At 55.2% G+C, this 14,647-nt stretch overlaps 5 protein-coding genes across 5 annotated transcripts; 2 read left to right on the forward strand and 3 right to left on the reverse strand.

Moving 5' to 3' along the window:
* Positions 1-44: 44 nt before the first annotated feature.
* Positions 45-1,349, reverse strand: PG998_013868 (uncharacterized protein; the record flags this gene model as incomplete). Its single annotated transcript, XM_066880684.1, has 2 exons — positions 45-522; positions 607-1,349. 2 exons carry the CDS (start codon positions 1,347-1,349, stop codon positions 45-47), a joined length of 1,221 nt encoding a protein of 406 aa, XP_066724823.1.
* A 374-nt stretch (positions 1,350-1,723) lies between these two features.
* On the reverse strand, positions 1,724-3,332 carry PG998_013869 (Sugar transporter STL1; the record flags this gene model as incomplete). The annotated part of the gene is made up of 3 exons (XM_066880685.1): positions 1,724-2,000; positions 2,069-2,241; positions 2,265-3,332. The coding sequence occupies 3 exons, from the start codon at positions 3,330-3,332 to the stop codon at positions 1,724-1,726; spliced, it is 1,518 nt and encodes a 505-aa protein (XP_066724824.1).
* Positions 3,333-3,824: 492 nt separating this feature from the next.
* On the forward strand, positions 3,825-4,559 carry PG998_013870 (uncharacterized protein; the record flags this gene model as incomplete). Its single annotated transcript, XM_066880686.1, has 3 exons — positions 3,825-3,838; positions 3,889-4,286; positions 4,351-4,559. The coding sequence occupies 3 exons, from the start codon at positions 3,825-3,827 to the stop codon at positions 4,557-4,559; spliced, it is 621 nt and encodes a 206-aa protein (XP_066724825.1).
* Positions 4,560-7,141: 2,582 nt separating this feature from the next.
* On the forward strand, positions 7,142-8,592 carry PG998_013871 (alpha/beta hydrolase fold; the record flags this gene model as incomplete). Its single annotated transcript, XM_066880687.1, has 4 exons — positions 7,142-7,190; positions 7,329-7,468; positions 7,650-8,117; positions 8,173-8,592. The coding sequence occupies 4 exons, from the start codon at positions 7,142-7,144 to the stop codon at positions 8,590-8,592; spliced, it is 1,077 nt and encodes a 358-aa protein (XP_066724826.1).
* Positions 8,593-10,006: 1,414 nt separating this feature from the next.
* On the reverse strand, positions 10,007-13,394 carry PG998_013872 (uncharacterized protein; the record flags this gene model as incomplete). Its single annotated transcript, XM_066880688.1, has 5 exons — positions 10,007-10,947; positions 10,992-11,162; positions 11,218-11,632; positions 12,863-12,998; positions 13,372-13,394. The coding sequence occupies 5 exons, from the start codon at positions 13,392-13,394 to the stop codon at positions 10,007-10,009; spliced, it is 1,686 nt and encodes a 561-aa protein (XP_066724827.1).
* Between the last annotated feature and the right edge of the window lie 1,253 nt (positions 13,395-14,647).

Raw genomic sequence — 14,647 nt, forward strand, 5'->3', positions numbered from 1 at the left:
CGTATGCGTTACCGAGACTTTCCCGTCTCCCACCCGTTATCCTATCAAGCTGCCAGCCGCGCCAGAGCCCGCATATGCCACAGCTCCTCGGCAAACTTGCCGACCATGGCGAAGGTACCCGCGAGCACGGCGAAAAACAGGGGCTTGTACCAGCCCCAACAGAACTCCCAGAACTTGGTGTATAGGCTGATGCCCAGGAAGGCGAGGCCGAACCCCTTGGTCGTGGTGTCGTCGTAGCGGAGGCCGTGCCAGACGCTCGCGCCCGCGGCGAGGAAGAAAGCGCAGAAGTGCAGAAAGTGCCGCAGCTGCCCTCCGTGTCTGGTAGAGAAGAAGGACAGCTCTTCTTCCAGCGACAGCATCCAGAGCGCGATGAACAGGAACAGCAGGCCCCAGATCCGCGTTGTGGCCCACAGCGCGGCCGTGGTCGGGTGCTCCCGCATCAGATACGACGAGCTGATGGTGGCGACTCCCAGGCCGACGAAGCGGCTTGGCGACTTCATAAAGAGGAAGTATCCGCCCCAGCTGTGAATGTCATCCAATTGAGCATATATGTATGGAAACACATCTAGGTCGACATTTCACGGGGCATGCTTTCTGGATACTTACATGTAACAAGTCATCGCCTCAAACCAGTAGGACGTGACGACAATGGAGCAAGACCAGATGAAGTTGGACCCGGTCAACAAGGCCACCAAGCCGTAGATGGAAGCCAACAGGAAGATGACCGAGTTGATGGCCTGTTCCCTTAGTTGTTCCTGCCTCTTGCACTTCGCTTCCCTGGCCTTCGGCGTCTCTTCGTAAGGCGGTGGCGACTTCAGGTCGTCATGACGATTACTACCGCCACCGGGGGTCTTTCTTGTGTGAGTTGCATAGGCCTTGTCCAGCGCCTCCAAAAGCTCAATCGCCGCCAGCGCAAACGCGAGGGCCCCGACACCATGCAGCGCCTCATTCGCAAAGACGCCTCTTTTCACAACCCCTCGCTCCGAGTTCTGCTGTTGCTGGCGATAGTACGCGTAGTAATGAACCGTAGATCCTACGACCGCTACGAGCAAACTGCGAGCCCACGCAGGCACATCGCGGACGCGACGCCAGAAGCGGGCGAAGGCGCCCTCGTACAAGGTGCTGAAGACGGCGATGGCAAGGCATAGCACCGCCAGTCGCAGGGTGTACTTGGCGAACGTGTCCCAGGGGAAGCCCCGGACCTGGACCGAGTCGAGCAGTTGCGCTGCCAGTTCGGGCGAGATGAGGCGGCTATGGTTGGAGGCCCAGTGCTCGATGGCGGCTTGCACGACTTTGGCCTGCCGGACCGGAAGCTCGAGGGGTGTCTTGGTCACTGCTGTGCTCGTCATTGTGGGCGACCTCGATTTCGATCTTCCTTAACATGTCGAGACGACTTGAGGTATAAGTATCGAAGCGACTTGCGCCAAGGAGAGAGAGAGAGAGAGGGAGAGAGGGCATATAACGGTCGAGTGGGGTAATCTTACCAAGCACTGCTGCCTGCCTGCACTGCATACTGCATACCAAACAACCCCGAACGCCTCCTGATTTGAGAAAGGTTTATCTTGAATTCGTTATCTCATCATTGAATGCAGGCTATCAAATGCTATATATACAATTGCTGCAATTGTGTCCTAAAATCGTGAAAAACCAATACGCCTTGCCAATCTTGTCTAAGTCTTTTTATACTCGACGAAACAGAACGCCCGCAGGCCCATAGCCCTGCCTAGCCCGACTCGACGTGGTCGGCCTTCTCATCCTTGGAGGATGAGTATTCCTGGGGCATGGCGATGGGTCGGTTCTTGGCGAATTGAACCGCCGCCCAGATAGAGGGGGCATCCTTGAACATCATGTCAATCTCCTCGAGATTGCGGCCCATGGTCTCGGGGAACAGGAAGTACACCGTGACGGGGATGCAGGCCGAGACGACGGCGAACACAATGTAGTATTGCCAGCCGATCGTGTTGATGGCGACAGGTGTGACCATAGCGACAACAAAGTTCCTGGGATACTGGTTAGTTTTGTTTGATCTACAGAAGCGTTTTGTTGGGGTGGGCGAGTGGGAACATACCAAAGCCAGTGGTTTGCCGTAGAAATGGAAGACATGGCCACTCGGAGTCGAATAGGGGCAATCTCTGTGCAGTACAGGAAGTTGGCACCCAGGAAGCCGATCGGGACGAAGGTGTTGTAGAGGTAGATGAAGCAACCGGCCGCGATCATGGCAGCGCGGTTATCAGGGGGAAGCTGGTGGCCACCGCAAGAGACACCATGCAGCAGGCCATGCCGACACCCGAGACGATGAACAGCGCGCGGCGGCCAAAGCGGTCGATGGTGAAGAAGGCCACGAAGGAGGCGAGGAACTTCCAGGTCAAAGCGCCGCCAGAAAGCACGCGAGAGAGCTCGCTGCCCAAGCCGAGGTTGTTCTGGAACAAAATAGTCGCGTAGACGCTGATGAGGTTGCTGCCCGACATTTGCTGATAGAACTGGAGAAGGAGACAGAGACCGAATCGGTACGCCAGCTTGTCCTCACCCATCTTCAGCATATCGGTGAGCTTGACTGCACTCCGGCTGGTCTCTTCGAGAGAGTACTCGATGCCCGAGATCTCGGATGTGACTTCGATGGAGTCCACCGGGTGGCCTCGTAAAGTGGCCACAATGGGTCGTGCCTCTTCCACACGGCCCTTCAGGACCAACCAACGGGGGGACTCGGGGAAGAAGTAGACGGAAGCCATGAGGACCAAGGAGAAGAAGATGGCGATGGCGATCGGAGGTCGCCACGTGACGGGGCCGTCCTTGAACTCGAAGAAACCGAGGTCGATCCAGGACTCGAGGACGTAACCAAGGCAGATGAAGAGGCCAGACACGACGACGGCCTGGCCTCTGTTCTTGGCGCCCGAGGTCTCGCTGAGCCATACCGGCACGATGGAGCTCAGCTGGCCAACACCCGCACCGATGATGATTCGACCGACAATGAACTGGGCGAGGCCGAAGGACGAGGCTTCGAGGATCTCACCGATCAAGGTGCAGACGGCAGCGAAGAAGATGACATTGCGGCGGCCAAAGCGGTCCCCGGACCAAGAGCAAGAGAGCGAGCCGAAGAGGGCGCCTATAACGAAGACGGCGACGACCACTCCCTGAATCGTAGACTTGGCAGACTTCTCGGCCCCCTTGGCGTGGACGGTATCGATTTCAGGAAAGGTCTTCACCCAGTCGGATTCGGTGAGTAGACCGCCGAGGCCTGCTTGGTTGTAGCCAAAGAGGATGAAGGCGGGGGCGACGATGAGAGCCGTCTGCATCCGCGCCAGGGCGGCGCCAGTAAGTCCGAAGTGAGGCATCTTCGACGGCGGATGAGTAACGTCTTGGGATGCTGGGTGATGCAGAAGAGGGAGAGGACTGGAAGGCAGAACTCTGGGAAGGGCGAGGGCTCTTAATATCCCGTTCTCGGGAGCCAGATCATCGGCCGCGCCTCCTAGATCGCGCCTCCCCCTCCATCAGATACAGATTTGGACCCTGCAACAGTTTCGCGAGCGTTAGGCGGCTGGAACCCCACGGGACTGGTACATAGCGAGTCGGTGAACATGATCGTAGCTCTCCACCTCGCAAGCAGTAGGCATGCAGGGAGAGGAGAGACAGGAATGTTGAGTGAGTGATATCCTTGCTGTGTTCGCCCGAGGAGAGCAGGGCCTGTCCATGACGAGATGGGGCGGGGCCTGTCCAGATGAATGGTACGTTATGTTTCGTAGCGTTTCTGGTGGTAGCATGGCAGGCCGGCATGTTTGGCAGGCTCGCAGGCAAAGACGGGATGGGCTGGATGGGCTGGTGAAGCCATGTCGCCCCCTAGGTTAGCAGGCCGGAAGCGAAGGCGACGAGACACTAGGCTGTTCATGGTAGTCTCGTGTCATACAATAACCACGGCCCTGTTCTGGATAATGGTACTTGTGTAAAGGTTTCCCACAGAGCGGTGCTTTCTCGGCGAGTCCGTGGTAGCTTGCTGGATCCCGATCCACCGGCGACTCGCGACTGCGGGGCGACTCCGCAACCTTCTGCGCAGAACAGCAGAGGGCTTCAGACGGCTTCTGCAGAGGAGTCACAGAGTCGCATTCCCAGTTCTTGCCTCGGGTCGTTGGCCATCCCAGAAGGCATCCCATCCCATCCCATCCCATCCCATCCCATCCCATCCTACACACGACGTTCCAGCATGGCCGATCCCGAGCAGCCAGCGGCGGCACCAGATGTCGAGTTGAGCGGCACAGACGTCACTTCTTCTGGTCGGATGATTTTGGGCGGAAGTTGGCCGAGGACGGCTTGCAGTCGAAGAAGTCCACATAAGCTTCCATGCCAACCAATTTCAAGCCCACGGCCGTCCCCAAGCACGTACTGCCAAGCACCCCCAGAACGGCGTCTCTTGGCGGGAGCCTCACCCCGACTTGTCCCAGGCAGATGCTAAGCATTGCTTGCAGCAGGAATATCATATACGCTGGAGAGACTCTGACTCGCGCGCTTGCGACTTGGCTTGGCTTGCGCGAGGGCCCAAACTCCCCACGTTCCAGCGCGTGGGGTAGAATATATTTCGGGCTTTTCGCAATCACATCATCCCCGTTGGAATTACATATGTACAAGTACTCCGTGTTGACCAAGTACTGGATGAATTGAAGTGACCAAATTACCAATCCAACTTGTGTACACATGCATACATACACATACAAGTAGGCCGGTGCTTTCCTTGGGCCCGCCACTAGCATTAGTGAAATCGCACCTACTGCCTGCCCCCGTCCAGAACCCGTCTAGCCGTCCCCGTCTCGCTGTTTGGCTACGAGGCGAGTGCCCGTCTCCCCTTCCAACTTTCGGGCCTAATGGCGCTGGAAAGTCGTGTTGCCGGAGATCCGTTCAGATGGATAAGGTGATGCCATCCTGCCGGCTAGGCTACAGCCCGTCGACTGGGTACCTGCATGCATACTAGATACCTAACTTGCATAACAACCGGCAGCTCGCGTCTTTTTTGGATGAACCGAGCCAGCTCTGGTCTAGTCGACTGTATGCAGCATTGCATCTAATCGCGACTACGTTGGCAGGCTGGCACATAGGCCTGCATAGCATCGTCAATAGGGTCGGTGTTCGTCCGAGGCTAGCTATTCTGTACTACCTCTTGCTGCTTGCCTCTGGCTATGCAGCACCCACTAGATTGGCAGGTGCAGTAGCGCAAGATCTGAGCAATTGTCCTTGTCACTCGTATTATTATTTTTTACCCACTACATCCGTTCGTCGGACCCGTTTTGGAAAACGGCACGACCAGCAACACCCCATCTTCGTAGGTCTACCAGCCGCCTCGAGCTGAGCTCGGGGTGTAGACAGACGTGTAGAGTCCTGAGTCAACGGCCTAGGGTCGTACGAAACACACTGGGCGCGAAACTGTTCTGCCCTTCACCTGCTCGTGCATGAAAACGCCACCGATACTACCAAGCTGGTTGCATAGACTGGCCACCAAGACCAGCTAGTGTCGGAGGGAAAGGTTGATATTTGGATGACTAGACGGAAGAAGGGATGGCCTGCTGTGATGGCCTCGTTCGATTGGTACAAGCCGGGTGAAGCACGAGGGTAAATATTCTTCCCGAACAGGGGCATGCCCTTTGGAGAGCCACATCTGGATATTATTAGTCGAGCGCGGCTTGCAATTACATCGTGGTACCACGTTTGCTTGAGATCGTCAGTAAATCAAAGGCTGCTGACGTAAAATACAAGCATTGGGGCGTTCCCCAGGTTGCCTTGGCCTCTTGGCGACATGGAGGGCATGTAAATAGGTTACATGGAAGGGCCAGAGGCTTCCTATTCTGGACACAGAACAGCGCAACGTACAACGAATCTGGCAGATTGTTTCAACACCTCGCCTCCAATGTTTCCATACCCCTATCGGTGAACTTTATCCCCAAGAGTACACGTATCTACATAGTGATAAGACTCGGATTTACGCAAACAGAGGCAAGCAAACAGGGCGGTGAGGAGTTGGAGAGAAATCGCTCACTTTCTCTCTATCTTGCGCTCGGTTGTATTCCAACCTCAGCACGCCGAGGAGTGCAGATGTGCCCCTCCTCCCGCCTCGACCATCTGAGCGTCGGGTTTCACAAAAGATAAGAACAAGTGGGCAGGAGGATGTCAGAACGGGAAGCTATACTAGCGAATTCATGCGCTGCTTGATTGACGGCAGGCCAGAATCGACCCTGTTGCCTGTGAAAAAGCCGGTCCCGGGCGTTGCAGCTGCATCCAGCCTGATGCCGAAAGTCCGAAAGGGAAGTGGGTAGGCCGTCCTCAAAGAAATAAGAAATTTTGTGCAGGACCATATGAGGGGCAAGCCCAACGGCTGGCTGCACCGACCTCCCCCAGTGACCCGATCGGTGCCTAGCCCCCTAACAAACCTATAGATCGCCCCGTGGCCCGCCCACCAACGCAGCACAATACTCAGTATTGGATAACGGTTGGCTCTACATCAACAACGGGGCGCTTTGGCAGAGTGGTCTAATGCGATAGACTAGAATTGAATCTCCGATTCTAGGCATCTATTTCCTTCGGGAGCGCAGGTTCGAATCCTGCAGGCGTCGGTTCGTTTTTGCTGTTCTCTCTGTTCTCTCTGTTCCCGACCTGAGATTAGGCATCTTCTTTTTTTAGTCCTATGCTGGATAGGTGGTTCTAATTGCTGTTTATGTTATTGGTCTGTCCTTGTTGTATATGAACCGGAGTGGAAGTCGACCAGTAGCTTACACCACTTCAAATATGTTTGTCCACTTGCCTACGTATGAATGAATGTCTCCTATATCCCATACATACGTCTCTATTATTGGGGTTGTCGAAGTGATTGTAGGGCCAATTCTAAGGCTGCGGTCAACTGATCTGTTTCCCCAATCTCGATTGCTCCCTCGACATACATAACCTTTCAGTTATACTACTCAAGAAGCAAAGGCCAAGATGGTAACAACATCATCACTGCCACCATGCCACAGTCTTAATTGCCTCCTACCCTGAGGGGAGTTCGGGATAATTTGACAGACTGGGACCAAGTTGGCCCGCCGCCGGGTCTGCTTACTACCTCCGGCGCTTGGCGCAGGCTGACATTTGGCGACATTTAGTCGTACGATGCAAAAAGCCCACGAAAATGCTGATGTTGTCTGCTCTGACGTACGCCGCCGAAGCCGCGGCTATCTGTTTTGCCTATACTCGTGTTCATGCGTGCCAATCGCATCGACGAAGAGAAAGGAAAAGGGGGAAATAAGGGACTTGGTTGGCATAATTTGTGCAACTGGTACGAGTTTTGAACGATGCGGTTCCCAACAATCGCCCAGATCACACGCCACCCGGCTTTCGAGACGGCAGTCTGGAAGCTCAGGCCGAACCAGAGCGGGCTCCTGCCAGTGGGCGCTACGAGAGGCGGCCCTACAACATCAGTTGGGAGATCCACGGTAACGGTCCGATCAAGGTGGTGGTACGTTTCTGCTTTTGCCTCGCCAACAACATTCCGGCATTCTTCTTGGGGTATCACATCCCGATGCTATTGTCTTGTCCGTCTCCATCAATGAGTCCATCAACCTGTCCATCAACCCATGCATCCATATCACCAGGTAAAATACTGACAAAAACATGGGCGATATTGCCCATGGTTCCAGCTCATAGGGGGCCTGGGCGTAACCAGGGCCGACTGGCAGCGCCAGACCTACCACTTCGGCCACGTGCGCGGGGACCGTTACTCGGTCCTGCTGGTCGATAACCGCGGCGTCGGCGCCTCGGACAAGCCGTTCCATCTCGCGGGCTACACAACGTCCGGCCTGGCGCGGGACCTGCTCGACGTTGCGGACCACGTGGGCTGGACCGCGCCCCGGTCGCTGCACGTCGGCGGCGGCAGCCTGGGCGGAATGATCGCACAGGAGGTCGCCCGCCAGGCGCCCGCCTGCATCGCCCGCCTCGCCCTTTGGTCCACGATGCCCCGCTTCGAGAGGACGGGTTCGTGGGTGGAGGACCTAGGCCGTGTATGGGGCATGGCGGCCCCCAAGTCGTTGGAAACGGACGTCCGAGAGGTCGCACGGGAATGCTTCCCGGAGGCATGGCTCGCTGCGTCGCCGGAGGACGACGACATTGTAGAAGCAACAACAACAACATCATCATCATCATCACCATCAGCGGTGAACGAAGGCGAGGGGGCCAGGGGGCCCGGAGCATCAAGGCCGCCTCCCCAGCTCCAGTCCACAAATGCCGAGGTTCGGCACCAACTACGAGCGCTGGGCCGCGGGAGAGATCGCGAAGCACCGCGCGAGCCACGTCACGCGGACAGGGCAATGGATGCAGGTGCTCGCGGCGGCCCGCCACTCCCTGGGCGCGGAGCAGCTGCGGCACCTGGGCGACGAGGTGGGCCGGGAGCGGGTTCTGGTGCTGCATGGCGATGCGGACGGCATGATGCCGGTAGATCTTGGGCGGATCCTGATGGCGGAACTGCGGCCGGCCAGGTGGATGGTGGTCGAGGGGATGGGGCATGCGCCGATATTGGAGCGAACTGCCTGGTTCAATGGCGTGTTGGAGGAATGGTTCACAGACGAAGAGAGGCCGAGCCAGTAGGCCGAAGAGCCTATGTACAGCCAGCCATTCGTTAATTGTTGAGCGGAGTCTTGTTTCGCCCCCCTCTGGTAATAACACCGTCCCACTCACTCATTCTGCAACGGAGATACCGAACCAATTCCTTTCTAGATGCTTGTGGGATGAGTCGTTGCATGTTCGTAGCAACACATCGGATTTGTGTTGACGATCCCGAAATCTGTTTTCCGTTGAGCAGGTGTCTCGGATTCCCATGCGTCTTCTATCGAAAGATCTGTGAACACCGAAATTTGTCCGTCGGTCTATAGATGGCAGGGGCATACACAACAATGTTTGACCCCCATGCATGCCTAAGTGATCTGTTAAGTTTAGCGAGCACGTAGATGCAGTTCACCGACTTCACTTGCCGTGACCGAGGAATGGCAGAGGTCCCTTCCTACCTGTTTGTCAGGACCGGTTGCAAATCTATCATAGCAGACTCATCCATGGATACTAAAAGATTACGAGCAGTTGAGGTACACGTTTGGCGTCAACATTACACCTAATAATGCGTATGAGCTGGCTAGTAACCTTGGAACTTATGTAGTGGAAGTGATAGTCATCACGGCATCAACCTCTAGGGTTGGAGTGAGAGAGGGGTAGTAGTAGTGATGTATAGCATGGTGTAAGCCACGGGTATATACCGCGTTAACGACCATTTGTCTCCGAAGATCAGCAGGCAACTGCATGATCCATCAGTCTCACAGGTCGATTAGTGTAGGGGTTAGCACGTGGGATTTTGACCACATCAAAATCAATTCTTCCCGAGACGCGAGTTCGATTCTCGCATTGACCTGCTTTTTTAATTTTCAATGGTTACAATGCCATTAAGAAATATTGTCTTTTTTCCTTTTTCCTATTTTTATCTCTTCATTTCCTTATGTCTTAATTCTTATTCAATTGTTCGCACTGGATATAGACTGTACACGCTGGAATAAGCACTTGCCAGGTTAAAATACTAAACCAACTTTAACATCGTGATGTCCGACCAAGTCCTCGGTGGTGCTATCCGGGCCCTTGCTTGGCCTGAGTGCACTTACAACGACTTGAATCTCTGTCGCCGGTGTCACCGCCTTCATAAGTCTGGCTAATGCCTCCCCTGAGCTAGATGATATAGTCTAGTGCACCGCATCAGAAGGTGTCGCTGCGAGGAGTCGATTTGGGAGAATCAATTTCACATATAGGAACACATAAAAACTCCCGTGATAACACGGTTACTTACATGACCACGTTACACACAAGAGATCTGGCGAACGAATCCTGAACAAATCTCAATTGCTCTGCCTATACAAAGACACGAGACGGGGAATCATAAAACTATCAAAAGACTAATCTAGGACTTCTCGTACCATATGAAGCGAAGTACCACGAAACTAAGCACCAGCCGAATACACAATTTCTAGGTCGACTTCTTGGGCTTGAGCTTCTGGAAGAAGGTGCTGAGTCGGTTCTTCTTCTTCTTTTCCGTGGTGGCGGAACCGTTGGCACTCTCCGATGTCTTGTCAGTGCTGTCCGCTGCCTTGTCAGCGCTCTCCGCTGTCTTGTCGGTGGCTGATTCAGTCTGGGCTGGGGTGGTAGACTCGGTCGAGGCGGCGGCCTCGGTCGCAGGTTTAGCCGTAGTAGTAGGGTCGATCGCAGCAGCCGTTTGAGCTTCGGATCCGTTCGCGGTAGCAGCGGCAGTGCTGGCATCCGTCGACTCAGGTGCAACGGGCGCGACAGGCGCAACAGCAGCGTTATCCAGCGCACTATCAGTGCTCTGCGGTACCTCAGCCGTGGTCTGCTTGGGCTCCTCGATAACCGGTACGACGATGGCCTTGTCAGACACGTCTGTCTGCGCCGGCTCCAATGTCTCGACGGCCTTCTCAGCAGCCTTCTCAGTGGGCTTCACCTCCTGCAGAAGTTCAGCCTCCATAACCTTCTTCTCTGCGACAGCGAGTGTGCTGGCGGCAGCCTCGGGGCTCTCGCCAGACTCAGCAATCGACTGCTTCACCTCAACTGGTACCGAAGGGGAGACCTCCAGAATGGTCTTCTCCTGAGCAAGCGTCTGTTCCTTGGAGGCTTGGCCGATGGCAGACTGGACGGGCTCAGGTAGAATTTCCTTAACGGAATCTGGCAGCTGGGTGGCAGCCTCCGTGGCGCTCGCCTGCGCAGTAGCTGCGGCGGCCGAGGCCTTCTCAGCTGCTATATCTTTGGCGACGATGGCTCCCGCTAGTGCGGCACCACCAAGGGCGGTCGCAGCTGCGGCGACGGAAGCAGCGGCTTCTTCAGCGCTGACGGTGTGCTCCGTTTTCTCGGTGCCCTTGCCAGCAGTGCCCTCAGATGTCGATGGAGCCTCCTCGACTTTTTTGTAGCAATTCTTCCTCGAGGTTGGCCTTCTCCTTTACCTCTGTCGGGTTGGCGCTTGCCTCGGGGGCGGCGTGCGCTTTCTCTTGGCTTTCCTTTACGACGGCAGGCACCTTGTTCACCTCCAAGGGGTTCTCCAGGGGGAGCCTCTGCAGCCAAGGCAGCAGTGGTAGAAGCGGGGGCAGCAGAAGACAGGAAAGCGGCGGCGGCAACTATGAACCATTAGTACCATGCATGGCCTACGAAGTCAACTCTGTGAAATCTCACCTTCATCGGGGGTCATGTAAGACTTGGGGTCCAAATCCACGTTGTCGGTAGCAGCAGTGCTTCCGCTAGCCAAGTGGTCTGGGATTTTCTCGCCCGGTGCGAGCTGTACGGGATTGACAGCGCCGGGTACGGCAGGCATGGGGTTGACGCTGAACTCCTGGTTGCCAGAGTCGACAGCAGGCGTCTCGGGGAAAGTACCCGGGATAGATTCGGAGCTCCCCTCCTTCTTCTCCATTGGCGCATTGCCGGCGAGAGCCGCCGTTGTTGATCCGGGGGCAGCTGAGCTCATCATGGCGGTGGTTGCTGGTGCTTCCTTGATGATGCGTTCCGTGGTGAGTACGTTGTTTTCGTTCCCGCTTGCGTCGGTCTCTTTAGGCGCAGTGTGGTCGGTAGTCCACTCGCCGTCGACAACGAACTGTTTTGATGTGGTGCGATGGTTAGTTTAGTCGAAACCGTCCGACTTTTGCTTCGGTGATATATTATATAGCGGTAAGACACTCAGGGTATCCTATTCGAATATTGAGGAAAGAAAAAACGTGAAGTGTTGGAATGAGTTGGTGGTGTCTGAGACAGAGTGCGGTTTATTTCGAGGAACTTGAGGAACGAATAAAGAAACAGGGCCCTGGGCGGAAATGATTGCGCGAGGGAAAGAAATGACACTGCCAACTGCCCACCCTAGCTGGCCAAAAGTAATCACAACAAACACGCCGCAGCTAGGCGATGATCTGGAATGACCGGGGGGTACGAGAAGTCAAACGACGCTTGCTGCTTGGTGCTTGGAAGTTGACATGGGTGTGCACAGAGAGGAGAGGACTGCGTCATTTGCAGCTGCTGCCCCTCGTGTTCCAATGCCCTATAACAACCAGGACTATCAGGGCCGAGAAATTGGCAAGCTATGACGGTATTTCCGTCATCCTGGTAGGGGTGGGCGGTGCCTGTCCCCAGACCGTGCGCTCACGAAAAGACCAAGGTTCCTTGTCACCCATCGCCGGACTAGTCTCCCAGTCCGTCGATTGATTATTGATCTGCCCTGCTTCGCACATGATCCTCGAATCCTTGTTCAAGTTTCTGGGCTACCGGCTTCCCATTGACCTATCAGCAACACTGCTGCACCGCTGCAAATCCCCAAGCTGGGAGAAGGCCCAAAATTGGCATGCGGTCCATAAGAAACGTTGCACGATCTGCCTAACGTCATGTATCACGGGCGAAGTATCCGCCCGCTTGCGATTGGCAGCCAAAGCATGCATAAAAGGGGACAAGATGCAGCCTACTGAGGCGCAACGTGGGTGGAAAGCCAGAGACGGACGTATAACCAACAAAAAGAGAGATAGAGAGAGAGATGCTGGAATGGAGTATCCTTGCGAAGCCAGTTGTCGCGCGCCACGCAGCACCAAAACAGCCGCGTCAGCTTTGGCAACCGGGACTTGTTGGCTCAGCATCCATCACTGATAGGGCTGACGGCTTTCTGGTGGCACCTCCGAGCTGCTGAATAAGTGACAAAGTGTGCATATCACTCCGTGACTTCCGGCAACTTTGCGCGACGCAGGTACGAAGGCGGCAGTATGCGGGTAGAGTGTCCGATGCGATGTTGCTTGGGTCGCGAGAGGATATGTGCAGACATCACATATGAATGCTGGCTACGAACCTTGTAGTCGATCTTTTGCGAAGCGTCTTCGAGCTTGACCAGCTTCTCAAAGTGGTTGCCGACCTTGTCGAGCTTTTCCGTCTTCTTCCATCCATCAAAGGTGCCGGTTACGTAGACTTCAGAAGCAGGATGCTCCCTAAAGAAGAGGAGGTCTTGTCAGCCAGACTTTCCGAAACTTGATGGTGCAGCAAGAAGCAGCGACCTGGGGTCTGTGTCGTCGTAATGCGCGTGCTCGAAGGGTACCAAACTCTCTTGATCCGTTGTAGGTCAGACTTTTCAGATAAGCCTAACAACCAAGAGGTGGCGCATACACCTTCAGTCGCGGCATCTCAGAACGGGCACTTTGATAGATGGTGGACCATGATGAGTGCTCGCGCGCACTGTAGTAGCAGAGGGAATATCATGGCATCCCGTTGCGCTCCATGCTCGAGGGCGGGGAGAGAGATGGGGATGGGTAGATTAGAAGAGAAAAAGACAAATGCGCGCGCGGGCGCATGTGGATGGCTTACCACTTGAAAAGAAAGCTGCCCATGTCGGCGGTGTTTGTGATGTATCGAGCTGGCAAGGGAAGAAGGATGAGCCCAATGTTCCTTTTCTCAATAACTCTTTCTTCGATCGGTCGCAAAGGATGTCGTCGCTCTCTTCGGGGGCGGGCGCAAGATGGGGTCGTTGGGGATCAAATTTATTGATTGATTGAAGGACGATAAGAGAAAAGAAAGCGGAAGCGGGAGCTGGAGCTGGAGCTTCACAAATTTTGGGGAGCTGGAGCTCTCTAATCTCTCGTCTCCCTTTCGACCTACCTACTCTAGCTACTGCACCGCTGCTGGGGGCTGCTAGAACTGCTGCCACTGCTGCTGGGGGCTGCTGCTGCTGCTGCTGCTGCTGGCTACTGTACCTAACCTAACCTCATTCTCGGTTCACTTGGCGGCTTCTGCGGGCCTAGCAGCTAGCCTCCCAGGGAGCGACTGGGATACAGTGGTGTGTGGTCGTCAGATTACTTAGGCACCCCGAAATGAACCACATGCAGCAGGCAGTCATTCCATCGGAGGCAGACCAGACAGCGACTTCTGCACCGTGGATTGGATGGCACGTCCGGCACGGTCGGCAAGAGATTACGGAGTACGTGAAGATAGAAAGGCAGCACACACCCGCCGTCTTCAGAGAAGCCCGTTCGTTTCGCCTGTGATTCTTCATGCCTCTTGAGAAGCCCTGATCGTCGGTAAAGCATGATCCAGGTATCCAGGTAGCAGAGGTGCATACTGGTGGATATACACACACACGTTGTACACACACGTTGTACACACATGTTGCCGGCGAGTCGGTGAGCAACAACTGATAGCAACCCAACCACCAGCATCCAGGAACCGACCGACCTGGGCGACAAGGAACCGCGGCGTGGCTGGTGGCTGCAGGCGCTGGCTAACGGCAAGCATAACTGTTGTTAGTGCGGCGGTAGTGAGCGAGCGAGTGCTATCCTATTATGTATGTCCTTGTTAGCGACAGACAGGCCAGTAATGGCCATCAACTAACGCCCATTCCAGCTGCCAGCCACCAGCCTTCGTCAATCACTAATGTGAGTTTTCTTTCCAATACTAATCGGGTATTTGGGCATCCAAGTCAGTCGGGATTGCGGGGCACACAGCAGCTGCTACGTCATGTCATGTCTTTGTTCCTGTCGAAGTCCAACCGCCAATGCCATTTGATAGAGACGGATATACATGAAGATAAGGTGGCTGGGGCCACACCTGCATTATGTACAACTGCCCGTCCTGCCGCATTTTATTT

Source organism: Apiospora kogelbergensis, assembly GCF_038363985.1.
Source record: "Apiospora kogelbergensis strain CBS 113332 chromosome Unknown utg000009l_segment0_segment0, whole genome shotgun sequence".
Lineage (NCBI taxonomy): Eukaryota > Fungi > Ascomycota > Sordariomycetes > Amphisphaeriales > Apiosporaceae > Apiospora > Apiospora kogelbergensis.